Source organism: Rhagoletis zephyria, unplaced genomic scaffold (assembly GCF_001687245.7).
Source record: "Rhagoletis zephyria isolate East Lansing unplaced genomic scaffold, Rhagoletis_zephyria_1.1 Rzeph_scaffold_11729, whole genome shotgun sequence".
NCBI classification, from domain to species: Eukaryota; Metazoa; Arthropoda; class Insecta; order Diptera; family Tephritidae; genus Rhagoletis; species Rhagoletis zephyria.
Genome location: NW_016168805.1, coordinates 4,402 through 18,599, shown reverse-complemented (window position 1 = coordinate 18,599; position 14,198 = coordinate 4,402). Strand labels below are relative to the sequence as shown.

The 14,198-nt window shown below is 40.1% G+C and overlaps 1 protein-coding gene across 2 annotated transcripts; it reads right to left on the bottom strand.

Moving 5' to 3' along the window:
* Nucleotides 1-8,332: 8,332 nt before the first annotated feature.
* Nup133 (nuclear pore complex protein Nup133) lies at nt 8,333-14,054 on the bottom strand. 2 transcript variants are annotated; one of them, XM_017633499.1, is made up of 14 exons: nt 13,853-14,054; nt 13,617-13,788; nt 13,022-13,546; nt 12,936-12,963; nt 12,498-12,656; nt 11,594-11,707; nt 10,894-11,530; nt 10,630-10,837; nt 10,453-10,565; nt 9,829-10,394; nt 9,409-9,761; nt 9,158-9,346; nt 8,872-9,088; nt 8,333-8,786 (listed from the first exon to the last, which is right to left on the bottom strand). In XM_017633499.1, the coding sequence occupies exons 1-14, from the start codon at nt 13,978-13,980 to the stop codon at nt 8,629-8,631; spliced, it is 3,567 nt and encodes a 1,188-aa protein (XP_017488988.1). In that variant the 5' UTR covers nt 13,981-14,054; the 3' UTR covers nt 8,333-8,628. The 2 variants fall into 2 exon arrangements, with proteins under 2 accessions (XP_017488988.1, XP_017488987.1); XM_017633498.1 differs by lacking the exon at nt 12,498-12,656 and having other exon boundaries at nt 12,777-12,963; nt 13,853-13,980.
* Between the last annotated feature and the right edge of the window lie 144 nt (nt 14,055-14,198).

The following is a 14,198-nucleotide window of genomic DNA, read 5'->3' as shown; positions in this document are numbered from 1 at the left end:
ATCTGATTTGTAAAACTCATCCGAGTAGAAAATAGCACCAAAAGTTGCACGAGTCAAGTTTAGGTTATGCAAGTTCTTTGGTATTGCTATAATAAAAAGGGCTGCCTGTATAGAGTAATTTAGGGGCTAAATTATTAGCGGCCTACAGCTTAATATGCTTAAAAAATGTTTTAAGATTAGCGAAAAAGGCGGTGGCCGTCAGATTTTTTCTTATCGTCAATAGGCGGTTTCACTTTGTTTAGTAATCTAAAGGTTGTGGGATCAACAAAACTAGGAGTGAGATTTGTTTTGTTTTTTTTTTTTTCATCAGGAACTATCACATATGTATACTATATGTTCATGTATGTTCACGTGCATATGTATGTATTTTTGGCTGGCATACCGATTGGCATTTAGAAGAAGTAACTACATTAGCTACGAGCAATTTTACGGCTGTGTAAAATAACGTTGAGCAATACCACCAGCTCCGTCAGAATTGGGAATGCTGCATGCCGATGGCATCGAAATCATCGGCATCAAGAGCCGCGAAGTCTGTTCTTCCTTTCCCCAAGTTGGATTAGGAAGCAAAGTGATTGGGTCTGTTGGCCAACGAGGACAAGACGAAGTATCTCCGGTCATCAAATAAACAGTCAGGGCAATCGGGCGTTGGCTCCCACATAACTGTTGAAAGTTATAATTTCGAGAAAGTAGAGAGTTTCGATTTCTTGAGACCGATAATAATGTCAAGAGTGTTACTTTGAATTACGTAGGCAATGCAGGAGTAAAGTTCTCGCTCGACGTACGAAAACCACATTCTACAAGTCACTCATCATACCCATGCTGTTATATGGCGCATAAGCATGGACAATGATAACATCCCATGAGGCGTATCTTAAGAGTATTCGAGAGAAAGATTTTGCGTAAGTATCGTAGATAGCGCCTTATAAGCAGTCCTAAAGTGATTGGCCAAAACAGCATCATGACTATGTTTTTGAGATTGTGCAAAGCCTGAGATTCCAATCTTCGGGCATGTAATCATAAAACCAAATAACGCCAAAGAGCTGATACACGCACACAATCAGCTGGATTGTGGCTTTGTATGCATTGCATTTCTCTACAGCAGCGATTTGGCACTTGTAGTAACCAGCCACCGCCTTCGCAGCGCTATGCAGGGATTGAGAAATTTAATCCACCAGCTATTGCTTCTTAACGACGTCAAAGCTTTGCGGCGCTTTATTGCCCATCCTGTCATATTGTAATGAAGTAATGGAGGCCAAAAGTCATGTAACTCAGAAAAAGAAGCACTTTCAATTCTTGTCTGGGCATTCCTATGTACATACTAGAAAAGGGCACGGGCCCTGGCTTTTGCAGATTGTGATATTTCTTAGCTCCATTTCGCATCCTGAACTGACAATTTCAGAAGGAATAATGTTTTGAAATGTTTAATAGTTTCATATGGTCAACATTTTTGGGAACGAGGAACGAGTGAAGAAAAAAATTTGTTTGACTCACCCGTCAACTCTCTATATAATTTGTTAATATAACTACATCTTAAAGCACCTAGAAACAAGTGCCGATTGGGATCTAATGTATGCGACGCGCGTTCATTTCGCTTGTAGCTCGTATGCGATCAAAATGGAGAATATAGTCAAGTATAGTAAGTAGCGTTAAAGACCGCATATTTCGGTTTATAGATTTGTCATAACTGTGTATTATCCAAAAGTTACAATTTTTATACTTTCTTTGAACCTTGATCTTCGTTAAAATACTTTAGTCTAATTTGTAACTTTGCAGGGCTCGCCAAGTTTTCCGTACGTGTGGCGTTATTTATAACTGACTTCCAAACAAGTTTACGTTAAAGACCACTAAAAACCGAATGCCAGCAAAAAACAACAAAAGATAAAAGTCAAGTGTCTGTATATAAAATGTAGCTTTTGAGGTTTGTTATCAGGATAACTGAAAAACTTTCTCGGCTTTTATTTTGACCATATATGTACTTATGTAAATAGCTAAGAATACATACATATATATATTCAGAATGGCCTTTCAACGGCAAACATTACTATCGGTTTACAGTGATCTAAAGAATGTTACGAAGAAAACTCAATTTTTTAGGGCGAATTCATACCAAGTGGTCTTACCGGAGCCGCTGATTTCAAGGCGAATTACGCTGATGTTTGTTGCAATTTTTTTTCGTTCTGATTGACATTGTGGCTCCTAGCCGGTCGTGGGGATAGATCCCAATATTTTTAGGGCAGAGCTCAGGAAGGAGAGGAACGCACTTAACGATCTAAACTGGCATTGCTCAGTAGGGCTGCGTCAGACAATATGCCACTGGGAGGGTACAATAATGAGATTCCAAAACTTAATTAACCTCCCAAAGGCTATCTTGATAGGACACTGCAGACTAAGAGCGCATCTGTATAAGCTGAAAATATGGTCAAATGATCTACATATGTTCATTCTGTGACTCGACCAGTGAAACACTATTACATCTTCTCATCGAGTGAGATGCCATCTCAGTGAAACCAATCTCAAACATGCACTTTATTACACCAAAATTTAATAAGCTGCATACTCTAAATCTTTCTAAAAAATCGAATTAAAAGCTCGCAATTTTTTTACGAAAAATTGTTGAAACTTTTTAAATATTGCACTAAGATTGAAATTTGGATTTAAAAGGGTTTTCATAAAGAATAAACTAAATTTTTATAAAACAATATTTAAGTTTAAAATTTAACAAAAAACATTCAGGAAGGTCCCCAAAAAGTTTCGGAAAATTCCTTATTGAATCTCAAAAAGCCTTGGAAAACCCGAAAAATTGCGAGGGAAAAATAAAAAGCAAAAATTGTATTATTATTTTTTTCTCAACATATTTAAGGTCTTCGTTGCTGTTCTTCCATGTTCCGTGTTGCCATGTTCTTCAATGTAAGAAGGTTCCATTGGTACCTTCCAAATACCAATACATTAAGTTTTTCACATTTTCGTTTAATCTTCGTTGAAAAATTTAAGTTTTTCCCAAAGAAGTCGACCACAAACCAGAGCTTATCAGTCAACATTGTAATATTACAACCGACTATTCTTTTTTTTACCAAATCATGTTTCATAACTCACACGACAGTTAGGCCTAAACAGCATTGAAACTGTTGCATTTTCCGGTAACGACGCGAACGTGGCGACACACCGCCTGGGAAAACGTAGGCTGGACCCAAAGGTGGTGACATTCCAGCGGTTAACGGTGTGGTTTCCTCCGACATTTTGACACACTAATTAAAAATAAATCAACACACAACTTACGAAATTAAATTTCTCACAATTATGTACATATGTAGTTCATTAACCGTAATTTAGTTTAATTAATAGTTTTTCCCTTCAAAATCAGGCTCTTTTAAATAACGGCAAAATGCTAAAACGAACCGCTCACTACCTAATTGGCTGGCTAACTGAATGCGCAACACCGGTACTTTCGATTGCAACACACGACGCTGCTATCACGGCAATCTCACAGAGCAAGAGAAGTTGGGCATAAAGTTGCAGCTGCATTTGCATTTGTAAGGCTTCAAAACTACAAATTGCTAACAGACAGCGCGTCGAACGGACAAATGCAAAGTTATATAGGTAAGTATAGATGTAGATATGTGTGTGTGTACCTCTAAGATGCACATCCATATTTATGTATGAATTTGCAACAAACATTTGCATGTACATACATACATATGTATGTATTTCGATTAGGCCTTTGCTCTTTCATTGATGCGCGTTAATGATTTGAAATTTCCTTATCTTAACGGCTTACAACTAATATTAGTTTACTTTAAAATTTTTTGAATTTACATGCCTAAATCGAACCAGTTTTCATGCTGATACCTTCTGATTTGCTAAGTATCACAAACATATTAGCGTGGGCCGAAAATCCGCTTTTATAGAATTTTGATTGGTACTAGCAAAAATATGGCTCATTATGCTTTAAAAAAAATATGTGTGAAATTTGGAATTTTTTGGTAAATATCCTAGGCTCGCCCAAGTCCATCAAAGTTCAATGTGCTCAAAAAATAAAAATTAATGAATAAATTAATTAATACATTTTTTACTAAAGTTGCAATAATCTTCTAAAGTATTAGTCCTACATAATTTGCTATATGGACCTTTTTTGTAGAGAATCGAAGTTAGCTAACATTTTTTTAGTACTTGAACTTTGATGGCCTTGGGCGAGCCTAGTATATTGACCATTTCACAGATATTTTTTAGAGCATAATGAAATCAAATTTTTGCTATTAACAATCAAAATTGTAAAAAAGCGGTATTTCGGCCCACGCCAATACATATGTATGTACTATATGTATACACCCGAATGAAGCACATTGATTGCTATGTAATATTATGCTTGTCTTTTGATACGTACGTACATCCATATGCAGGTAAGTAGTTATGAAAACAAGAATAGTGGAAATTCATACCTGATTTATATTACACTAAGTATCAAACGTAATTCATTTTAATGCAGGGTCCAGTTTTTTAACTTAACGGCCATGACGACCGACAAGGGTTAAGGTCTAATGCTAATGCATTGTAAGTAGGTTTGTACCATACCCAGGATGATAATCCAATCCAGACGAACACGAATGAAATCTTAAATACTACCAACACGTCTTCCTCTTTGGCTCTGTAACCGCCTAAACGATTTTAGCTGACTTCAACATAGCGCGCTGTGGCGGTTAAATTTTTTGCAAGGGCATGTGAAGAGGTGCTGAGAGTCATGTGGCGACTTTCCCCATGCCTGGCATTGGTTAGGCACTTCTTTATTAATTCTGCTCAGGTATGAGTTAAGCCAGAGCGAAGTTGGGCTATTGTGGTGCGGATCTCCCGAGGCAGACAAATTTCTGTCCCCTCCACTTCCGGTGGTTGTGTGCCCAGAACGGCATTCACAAGGCGGGAGTCTACATACCTCGAGACTGATTCCCTGTAAATGCCGATCAGGGCCTGTCGGTAGGCTGACGGGTCCAGAGGTTGTTTAATGAACCTCTGCACTTCGTCCGTCAGTTCGTAGAAATGCCTCCTGACGTGCCTTGGCGAGGGCTCTTCTGCAAGCAGCTGTTTGCTAGGATAACCACGTCAGTGGCTCCCCACAAGGAACTGCTTGCAGAGCATTGGGTTATGCTCCTTGACTGGGAGCATCTGGGCCTCGTCGTGTAGGTGGTGTTGGGGCGTCATCAGGAGGCATCCGGTCGCTGTCCGTTTTGCCGCATTCTGGCAAGTTTGTAGCTTCATCCACGGCGTCCTGCTAGTCCCAAGCGACCACACGGGCGCTGCATAGTTTAGAACCGGCCGGCCAATTGCCTTGTATGTTGCCAACAACGTTTCTTTATCTTTGCCCCAAGTGCTGCCGGCCAGCGACTTGAGGACATTGTTGCGGCTCTGTACTTTGTTGATAATTGTGGTTGTATGCGCCGAGAAGGAGAGCAGACTGTCCAAGGTAACTCTGAGGATTTTCGCCGACCACCCTTTAAGTCCCTGTGGGAGACAGGAGGCCTCTATATCTTCTAGCAGCGTTGAATGACTGACACTGTCGAACGCCTTGGACAGGTCCAAAGCTACTAGAATAGTTCTCTCAAAGGGGCGGTTTCGGTTAAGGCCATGAGTTATCTGGGTGTTTATGGCGTGTGCACTTTACGGAACCCATGCTGATGCTTCCCCAGCTTCAGGTGGTTCGTGAAAAACGGGAGTAGCAAGGCCTCTAGTATCTTCGCTACCGGGGAAAGGAGGGTTATCGGGCGATAAGACTCTCCTTTGTTGGCTGGTTTCCCCGGTTTGAGCAGTGGGACCACTCTCCCCATCTTCCATATGTCTGGAATGACGAGAGTGGCCATAGACAAGTTGAGGACCTCCGTTAGGTACGCTACTCCCGCAGGACCCAAATTTTTCAGCAACAACATGCATGATCCGTCGGGTCCAATGGCTTTGGAGGCTTTCGCCTTCCCGATGGCTACCCTTACCTCACCGCTGGTGAAAACAAGAGGCGCACTGGGTTTTGGCATTTTGTGCAGCCTTCTGGTTACTCGACGTGTGGCTTTATCCACCGGAAGATGCATAATAAACTGCCGGCTAAAATAGCTCCCGCATCGCTCCGGGTCCGACGAAGCGTGGTCACCAAAGTCTATTTCGACTCTGTCGACACGCGTCGTCGGGTTGGACAACGACCTCACGGTTGACAAAAGCTTATTCACACCAGAGGCGAAGTTACAGGGCTTCAGATGCTCTGCAAATTTCTTCCGCTTATGTACGTCCACAAGTTGCCGAATGCCGAATTAAGATCAATGATACGGGGATTTCCGGGATCGGTCTGACGATTGGGATGAAGCGAGCTGCAGCAGCAGTGACAACCCTGCGGATTTTACGTTCACCTATGTAGACGTCGGTTGATATGCGTAGTGCAGTGAAGGCGCTTTCAGTAACATCCGCGAAGCCTTTCCAGTAAGCTTTGGAAAATTTGACATAGGTCCAGTGATCCGCGGAAGCAAAGTCGGCAGGTTTATCAATCGAGATTACTATGCGCAGATGGTCTGATGCTAGGGTCAGCATAAGTCGCCATGATGCGCTGTTGATCAGACCAGCGCTGACAACTCTTAGGTATGTATACGTTAAATATTTAAAATATATTGCTCAACATCGCCTGACCGGATAGCAATACCCTGGCATTCTAGGATGGTATCCCTGCGGTCGATGTCTGCTTCAATAAGACGATACTGCACGGTGTGGTGCGTGATGAACGCTAAACTTCCACCATTGTCTCGCTCGCAATCTCAACGGTGTACGTTGTATCCGGCGCAATTCAACAAGGTTGAATTGCCGTGCAACTTCGTCTCTTGGACCGCAGCTATTAATATTCCATGCCTTCCCATAACGACAGTTATCTTCTCGATCTTGCTCTGGAGTACGTTACAGTGAATTGTACCTATGTGTGCCTTGGAAGACCGATTGTTATGTGTGGTGTTAAGGAGTTGTGTTGCCTGCCGGCTCCCTGCTGTACGTGCTGCAAAAAGGGGTGCGGCCTTGTGGTGGTGGTTGGCGGCGTCGCGGGGAGGTATGCGACTGGGCAGCTGGGACCCACATAGTCACTCGTCCAATCACGCGTGTTGCGAAGTCCTGAGCATGCCCTAAAGTGGCAACAGCCAAGGTATATTCTGGACTGACAAACCGAACAGATTGTTGGAGTGACTAGGAGTTGCCGGCGGCGGTGTGTGGGTGCTATTATCTTTGTGTGTGCATCTGCTGTTGTTGGGTTGGGTTGCGGTGTGGGTTTGTTGGTTGTGTGCTGCACGGGCGGGTGGTGGTTTACCGTGGAGGCGGTCCGGTTCGCACAGCATGTGGCCACGAACGACGTGGTCCATTGCCGGTGCGTACGTAGGCCCGAGCAGGTACTGAGATGACTCCACCCATTACATGCATTGCACCTGACCGTTGTGAAGTTTGTATGCAGTCGTCTCTGGCATACGCAGTAGGTGGTAATTTCTGCCCTTTGATTGAACTCTATGCCAGCCCTAAACATAAGGGTACGGAGAAGATGTAGCTCTAGTATCGAAGAACGTTCGCTGGATTTCGCCGACCTAAACAGGGTTAGATCGCCGAAACAACAGCCCTTGGTCGGGTAAAACCAGTCATTCCGGTACGTAGAACCGGCTGACGTGGGAATGTACGACTCAGAGACTCTCTTTGGTGGTTCAGGGAGCTAATAATTAAACAGCAGCAGAAAAGCTACACCATCCAGTGGAACCCTCTGTATTCCTTGGTTTTCTGGTATTTTATTTGACGAATGTCGACCACTCAGATGATTCACTGACCACCGTTTGAGTCCCTGTGTGAGAGAAAGCCTCAATGTCTACTAGTCTATTAATACTCAGAGTGATATTCTGCCAGGCAATCGATTTGCTACCTTATCTAACATGGAAAATTGATAATGGAATTGTAGTAAATTGTTCCTGAGCGATTCAGTTCTGCGGCTCTTCCGGATACCAAACAAGGCATAGGCAGCTTCTTTGAGTGCTGTTGAAACGGCATTAGGAGCCAAAAATCTGCTCATCCCCGATATACATATGTAAATTAGTTCGTGAATTTCAATTTGGTCAATTAATTAATCCATACAATCTACATTTTACACTTTTTCGTGGTATTTTGAAAGTGGTACTTTATACTAACTTCAGCTGATACCTTGTATTAACTATACAAAGAAACTCTGAGTGAACTCCCGATTTCTGAATTTCGTCATTGTTTAAGAGGTTTTCCAAGTTACCCACTTTCCGGCTTAAGTGAATCCCTTAAAAAAAATTTTCAATTAATTTCAATGATATATTTTTTTTTTTCAAATATCCGTGACCGAATTATCGAGGATCAGTTCACGTGGCAGCACTCCATATTTATTTTTAAATTATCTTATAAAAAACATTTGTTAACCCAAAAAACATTAAATTATTTTATAACCACTAACTACACCATATCGTCGGCTGAGTGGAAGTTCGCCCTATCTCGGGTACTGGTTCGAAAACATCCTAACTCAACAAATGTTTGAAGAATGCCCTATCTCAGTATTCGAAACGCCCTATCTCAGAATATACTCAATTTTTGTNAGCCATCGATATACTATTCACATGTTGTTCACAATTCCATTCCAGCTGGTTTTTTAAATGCGTCTGATATATATTCATAAGTTAGCTTAAAGAGGTATTGAAACGATGTGTTGTGCACTAAATCGCCCAACTCATGACTGTTGAGGAAATCGTCCATTGGAGGAAGAAAAGTTTCGCAATCGCCATCTTGAAAAATTAAAAATAATTAATTAAAAAAAAAAAATACATGAAATATTTCCACCAAATATGTATGTATGTGTAATAATTTTACCCATTAAATGACACACTTCAACCAATTTGAAAAAAAGTAAATTCTGCAGGTAGTCCACGGCATTATTCGTATCATAGGCAGTCCAGTTATCGCGAAGGATCGAAGCACACCAAATCTTATGTCGTACATCATATGGCTCATCCAAATAGTTGAGAAGCTCCAAAGCTTTACGAAAATCAAATTCATTTGCAGTTTCATTTTCCTCAGATATGAAAAGCTAAAAGTATTGGGGAACAGAAAGTTTTGGTTCAAAATCAAGTATACTTTGAATGAGTACGCGCATTACGTTTATTATTTCATCCACTTTTAATACTTTGGCATTCTCAACGTCATATCCAAAATTTTGTAATAGGGTCTCACTCAACTGCTCTTGATAATCTATTATATTTAACTCCGCATTTATACTCTCCAATTGTATAGCTAAATCTGAGTCGGCTGAGGCAAATGCTGATAATTTGGCCAAAGACAACATGGACTGAAATAATTAAGTTCCTTTTTAGATAAGATTATTTTTTGAAAAACACCCTTTTCACACACCTTCTTTCTTTGCACAAATTCAGTTTCGTTCTGTGCCAGCTGTAGCAGTATTTTTGCTGCGCGCTCAAAATCCCCATTGAAGACCAATTGTATCCAGCCGAGCGTTGGATGATCGCGCATAAATTGAGATAACGCGGCTTGATTGCCTTTAAAGCGTTCGAACACTTCTCCTTGTCGATTTTGTCGCAAGTGCCAGTTGATCGCAAATTGTGAAAAGTCGTATTCTTCATACTTCTTTATATATGCATCGAGACGATCCTGATTCTTAGTTTCATCGCAAATAACCACTAAACTTTGGAAATCAAGAAATTTTTCCGCTAATTTGGCAGCATATTCATACTGTTCATCTTCGACTGAAAATAAAGCGTTTTTTTTTCTAAGTATAAGAAACCACAGCGTTTTTAAGTATTTGACACTCACTTAGGATGGAAATTAAATCTCTGCGCTGTGATTCGAACTGTTGCAACAGTACGTTGTACTTCTCTGAATCCCGTACACTGTCTAGATAATTTTTTCTGCCTTCCAATATAGCATCAATCATCTCGAATATTTGCTTAAACAAGCGTTGCTTTAGCTCGGGTTCATTCGTGCAATGCGCACCGTAACGGACAGAAGCGTCAATTAAATGTGACAGTGCATCGCGCAAGCCGACACTACCGGACATTGCCGTCCACGGTAAATATTCATATGCATTTGCTTTCTCCTGTTGCAGTGTAAACAAAGATGAATTGTGTTCGCGACTGACTAACACCTCGCCTATAACATGCAAGACGATGCTATTAATATCGCTAATGAGACTAGCTAACGAAGTAGTCTGCTGTTGTGACTCAATGCGGTTGTCTACAAATTCCGAAAGTGCGTGAAAAATTTCCTGGAACTTGCATAGCCGCACATAGAATAAGTCCTGTGGGGTTAAATTGCCACAAGGATTTTCCTGCCAAGTCGAAACAACGCGATTTATGGCTTCATCGATAATTTTCCCGTACCTTAATTGGCAAAAAAAAATTTACGATAGATGTCATTTGTGAAAGTCTTTTGTATTACTTATTTTGTATGGTCCTCAATGCAATAGCCGCAACAAGCTTTTCATAAATGTCAGCCAATATATAACAAGTAGGCTTCAATACGCTTCCACCCCCACTTGGTACAGCTTCGAGCTGCAACAGTAATTATGTATTTAATTAAAAAAAGAAAAGCCTTCTATATCATATTAGCACCTACTTTTTCCCAAATTCCAGTGTTATGCAGAAATTCTACAAAGTGGCGAAGCGCTAAACTTTTCTCCTTTAACTGTGTAAGAATTTGCAATGATGATGAACTACCGAGAGCATGTTTGTTACTGTGACCACCTTCCGTCCATAACTGTTCCCAGCGTGGATCCGCAGCAGGTAAATCTTCAGCCAAGTCTTCAGCTATGGTTATGACAATCCTAGTAGAAACAAATGATTATGCAAGAGTCGTATGGGAATGCTTTGAGTTGTATACCTGTCCAATTGGTTTGCATCTGGAAGTGCTTTGGAACCAGTTTGTCCTTCCGATATATTTCGCAGCAAGTCGTTTAAAATCGTATTACACATATTATTGTTGTGCTTGAGGCGATATATAAAAGCAGCCTTCAACTGACTAACTTCATCTTTGAACTCATTATACAATGCATCTGGGTCCAAATCAAGCATATATAAATTGCTCTCATTATATTGGCTATTAAAATCAGCGCTTTGGTCCAGTCCCATGGGTGACATGCCGGTAATATCGATCGCTGAGGGACCCATAGTATATGAGGAATTTAAAAAATCCATTGTGTCAAAATCTCCAGGTGTGACACAAAGTAAGCCAAGTGATCGACTGAAAAAAAGTGGCAAGTGTCCACACACAGCTGCATTTAATATGCGATCATCTTGCAAATGAAATTCAATTTTTTCCGCCTCCATTTCAGCGATTGCTGGGTTAGCCAGGTTTAATGGGTAAATATACTTATCGGTGTAGAAAAAAAGATGAGTACGTGTAACAATGAAACGCAAATTGTGACAATCTTTTTCTGTGCCAATATTGTAAAACTGGGTAAGTTTTAGCGGTATGAATGATTGCAGTTTCATTCCTTCGGCTTCTGAAGCCAGAATAGCTATTCAGTAAAAGATTTAACAAACATTTCTATTGTAAAAATAATAAACTCAAATAACCCTACCAACGGCATAGTGTATCTGTGGAGCATGTGCTGTATTTACCGCACCGCCGAGCACATAAATTTTGCCATCACAAATATGCATATCCAAAAGATGTAAATTTATATCGAGACTATCTGTGAATAGAACATAATTTTTTATATTTCAATGTACATACATATGTACATACCTAAATATTACTGCATAGCTATAACTTTTTGTATGCACAGTCAGTCAATAAAGTTTAGATACTTTGAGTGGTTGGCAATACGTACAACTATTTCTTCCATATTTAATTTTTCACCGATTTTTTATAAAAATACGGATAAGTTTAAAAGAAAAACCACAAAAATCAGAGTTCCAAACCTTGCGCAAAATTTAAGAAAATTCTGCAAATTTTCAAAAAAATATTGCTCGTTTTAATTACGCCTGATAAAAAAATTCAGTATGCAGATTTTTAGCCCATTCAATTTTAGTACAATGAAGTGCAGGTGTAAGGTAGCCAATGATTTTTGGCAAATTTTTTTGTTGAAGGTGTCGCTCATTTCCACCATATACAAAAATTATCGAACATCATTATATATGAAGAAAATGAGCGACATTTTCAAGAAAAAAGTTTGCCAAAAAGCAATGTTAAGTCCTTACTGTACTAAAATTGAATGGGATAAAAAGCTGCATCCTCAACTTTTTTCTGAAGAATGTAATTAAAAAGTGCAAAATTTTAATGAAAATTTGCAGAATTTTCTTTAATTTTCCACAAGATTAGTAACTCTGATTCTTAAGATTTTTGCTGTAGAATTGTTATAGACAAATTAGCGAAAAAGAAAATATTAAAAAAAAAAACAGACCGTATTGCAAAAAACTCTCTGTACCTAAACTTCATCGACTTGACTGTATCTTCGTTTTTTACTTTGAAAAAATATTTACCTCTTACATTCCAGAACTTGTGTTGAAATTCATCTCGTATTTTACGAATAACATCAACGTCTTCGTAAAGCAACTGTTCTACAGTGCCACCGTTAGCCAAGCGCCACCGTTGGAACCAGCGATCCGCAAGCACTGTTATAAAAGCTTCCCCGCCAGTACCTTCTTCACATGCAATGCCAACNTTAAAAAAAAAAACAGACCGTATTGCAAAAAACTCTCTGTACCTAAACTTCATCGACTTGACTGTATCTTCGTTTTTTACTTTGAAAAAATATTTACCTCTTACATTCCAGAACTTGTGTTGAAATTCATCTCGTATTTTACGAATAACATCAACGTCTTCGTAAAGCAACTGTTCTACAGTGCCACCGTTAGCCAAGCGCCACCGTTGGAACCAGCGATCCGCAAGCACTGTTATAAAAGCTTCCCCGCCAGTACCTTCTTCACATGCAATGCCAACAAATTTCTTTTGAAGGGAATCCAATTGCATTTAAAAAGGGGTGCTTTATTTTGGGATTACTTACGTTTTCTTTGTCGCTGCCACTATTCATACCCATTATAATGGAAAACTTCTTTCCGATGCCACCTAAAAACCCGGCCGCTTGGCGTATAGTTTTATGTTGCAAGACATGCCGACCGTTGACCACCTGTAGCTGTAAAAGCACTAAGTTGCATGTAGTTGTAACCAGCAAATAACCCTGTTGGTGCGGCATGTTGAGCATTTGATCGAATTCCTGTCCATCTAGTATACCACTAAGGTCAACAGAAGATCCATCGTGAGCAATAGATGGCCAGTAGCGTACATCGCCTGTGGGAGAAACTGCAACGCACGATGCCATCTGCTGCCCCTCGCCAAGGAAAACACTAACTAACGAAGCTTTATGACCAATATCACAGTGTGACAAGGTGAGTTCTCGACATTGTGCCATAGCAGCGCCCCGACGTTGTTGAGCGCGCAATAACTCCTTGGGTGTGCGAGGGGATGTGTTTTCTCCTGAACGTCGTGCATCTTTATATTGCCAAATGAGCAAACGTCGGCCATGTACCACCTAGAAATCACAAGTTTTGAGTGTATAAACACACACATATTGAATTAATTACAATATATTGTTAACCTACCCAAGCCCAGCCGTTTGGAGCGCAACGAACTGATACATTTTGATTTTTTTCATTAAATGTTAGAGCCTCATTAACCAGGACTGGCAATTGCAGACCGAAACTTTCAACCATATTAAACTCGGATCGGATTCCAACAATAGAGGGATTGGAACGAGCAGATAAACTAAATCGTCTAAAAATTTATAAAAATAAAATTAATGTATGTGTAAGCATTGTATTTGAGAAAATTTTCGCACCCTTGGCTCATGCCGGTCTTTTTCATCGATGGTGATGCCGGCCTACTGGTTGGCGGTATGGGCCTCATTCGAGTTGCATGCGAGTTCCTCGGCATCGAGGTGTACAACTGTTGTAATGATCTATCCATGGTTTGTGACAATTTGTAAAACAACTACACTTATTATTATAAACTATTTCTTATTTCAACTTACTTTTCTCGGTTTACTTCCTTCAAAATCGAAAATGTCGACAAGCGAACTATAGTTATCTGCAATCAAATTATTGTATTTTTTCTTACGGCGTAATTCAGTATTCCGTAACGAAGAATCAACACCTCACTTTACATCATACAAACTGAAATCACGC

What these genes read in the sequence shown, in the direction of transcription:
- Nup133 (XM_017633499.1), bottom strand. Translation starts at nt 13,980, where the DNA reads ATGGATAGATCATTACAACAGTTGTACACCTCGATGCCGAGGAACTCG. An exon ending in TTGAGGACCATACAAAATAA is followed by an intron (nt 10,395 to 10,452) that starts GTAATACAAAAG and finishes TTGCCAATTAAG; the next exon opens with GTACGGGAAAATTATCGATG. An exon ending in AAGTGGATGAAATAATAAAC is followed by an intron (nt 9,089 to 9,157) that starts GTAATGCGCGTA and finishes CAATACTTTTAG; the next exon opens with CTTTTCATATCTGAGGAAAA.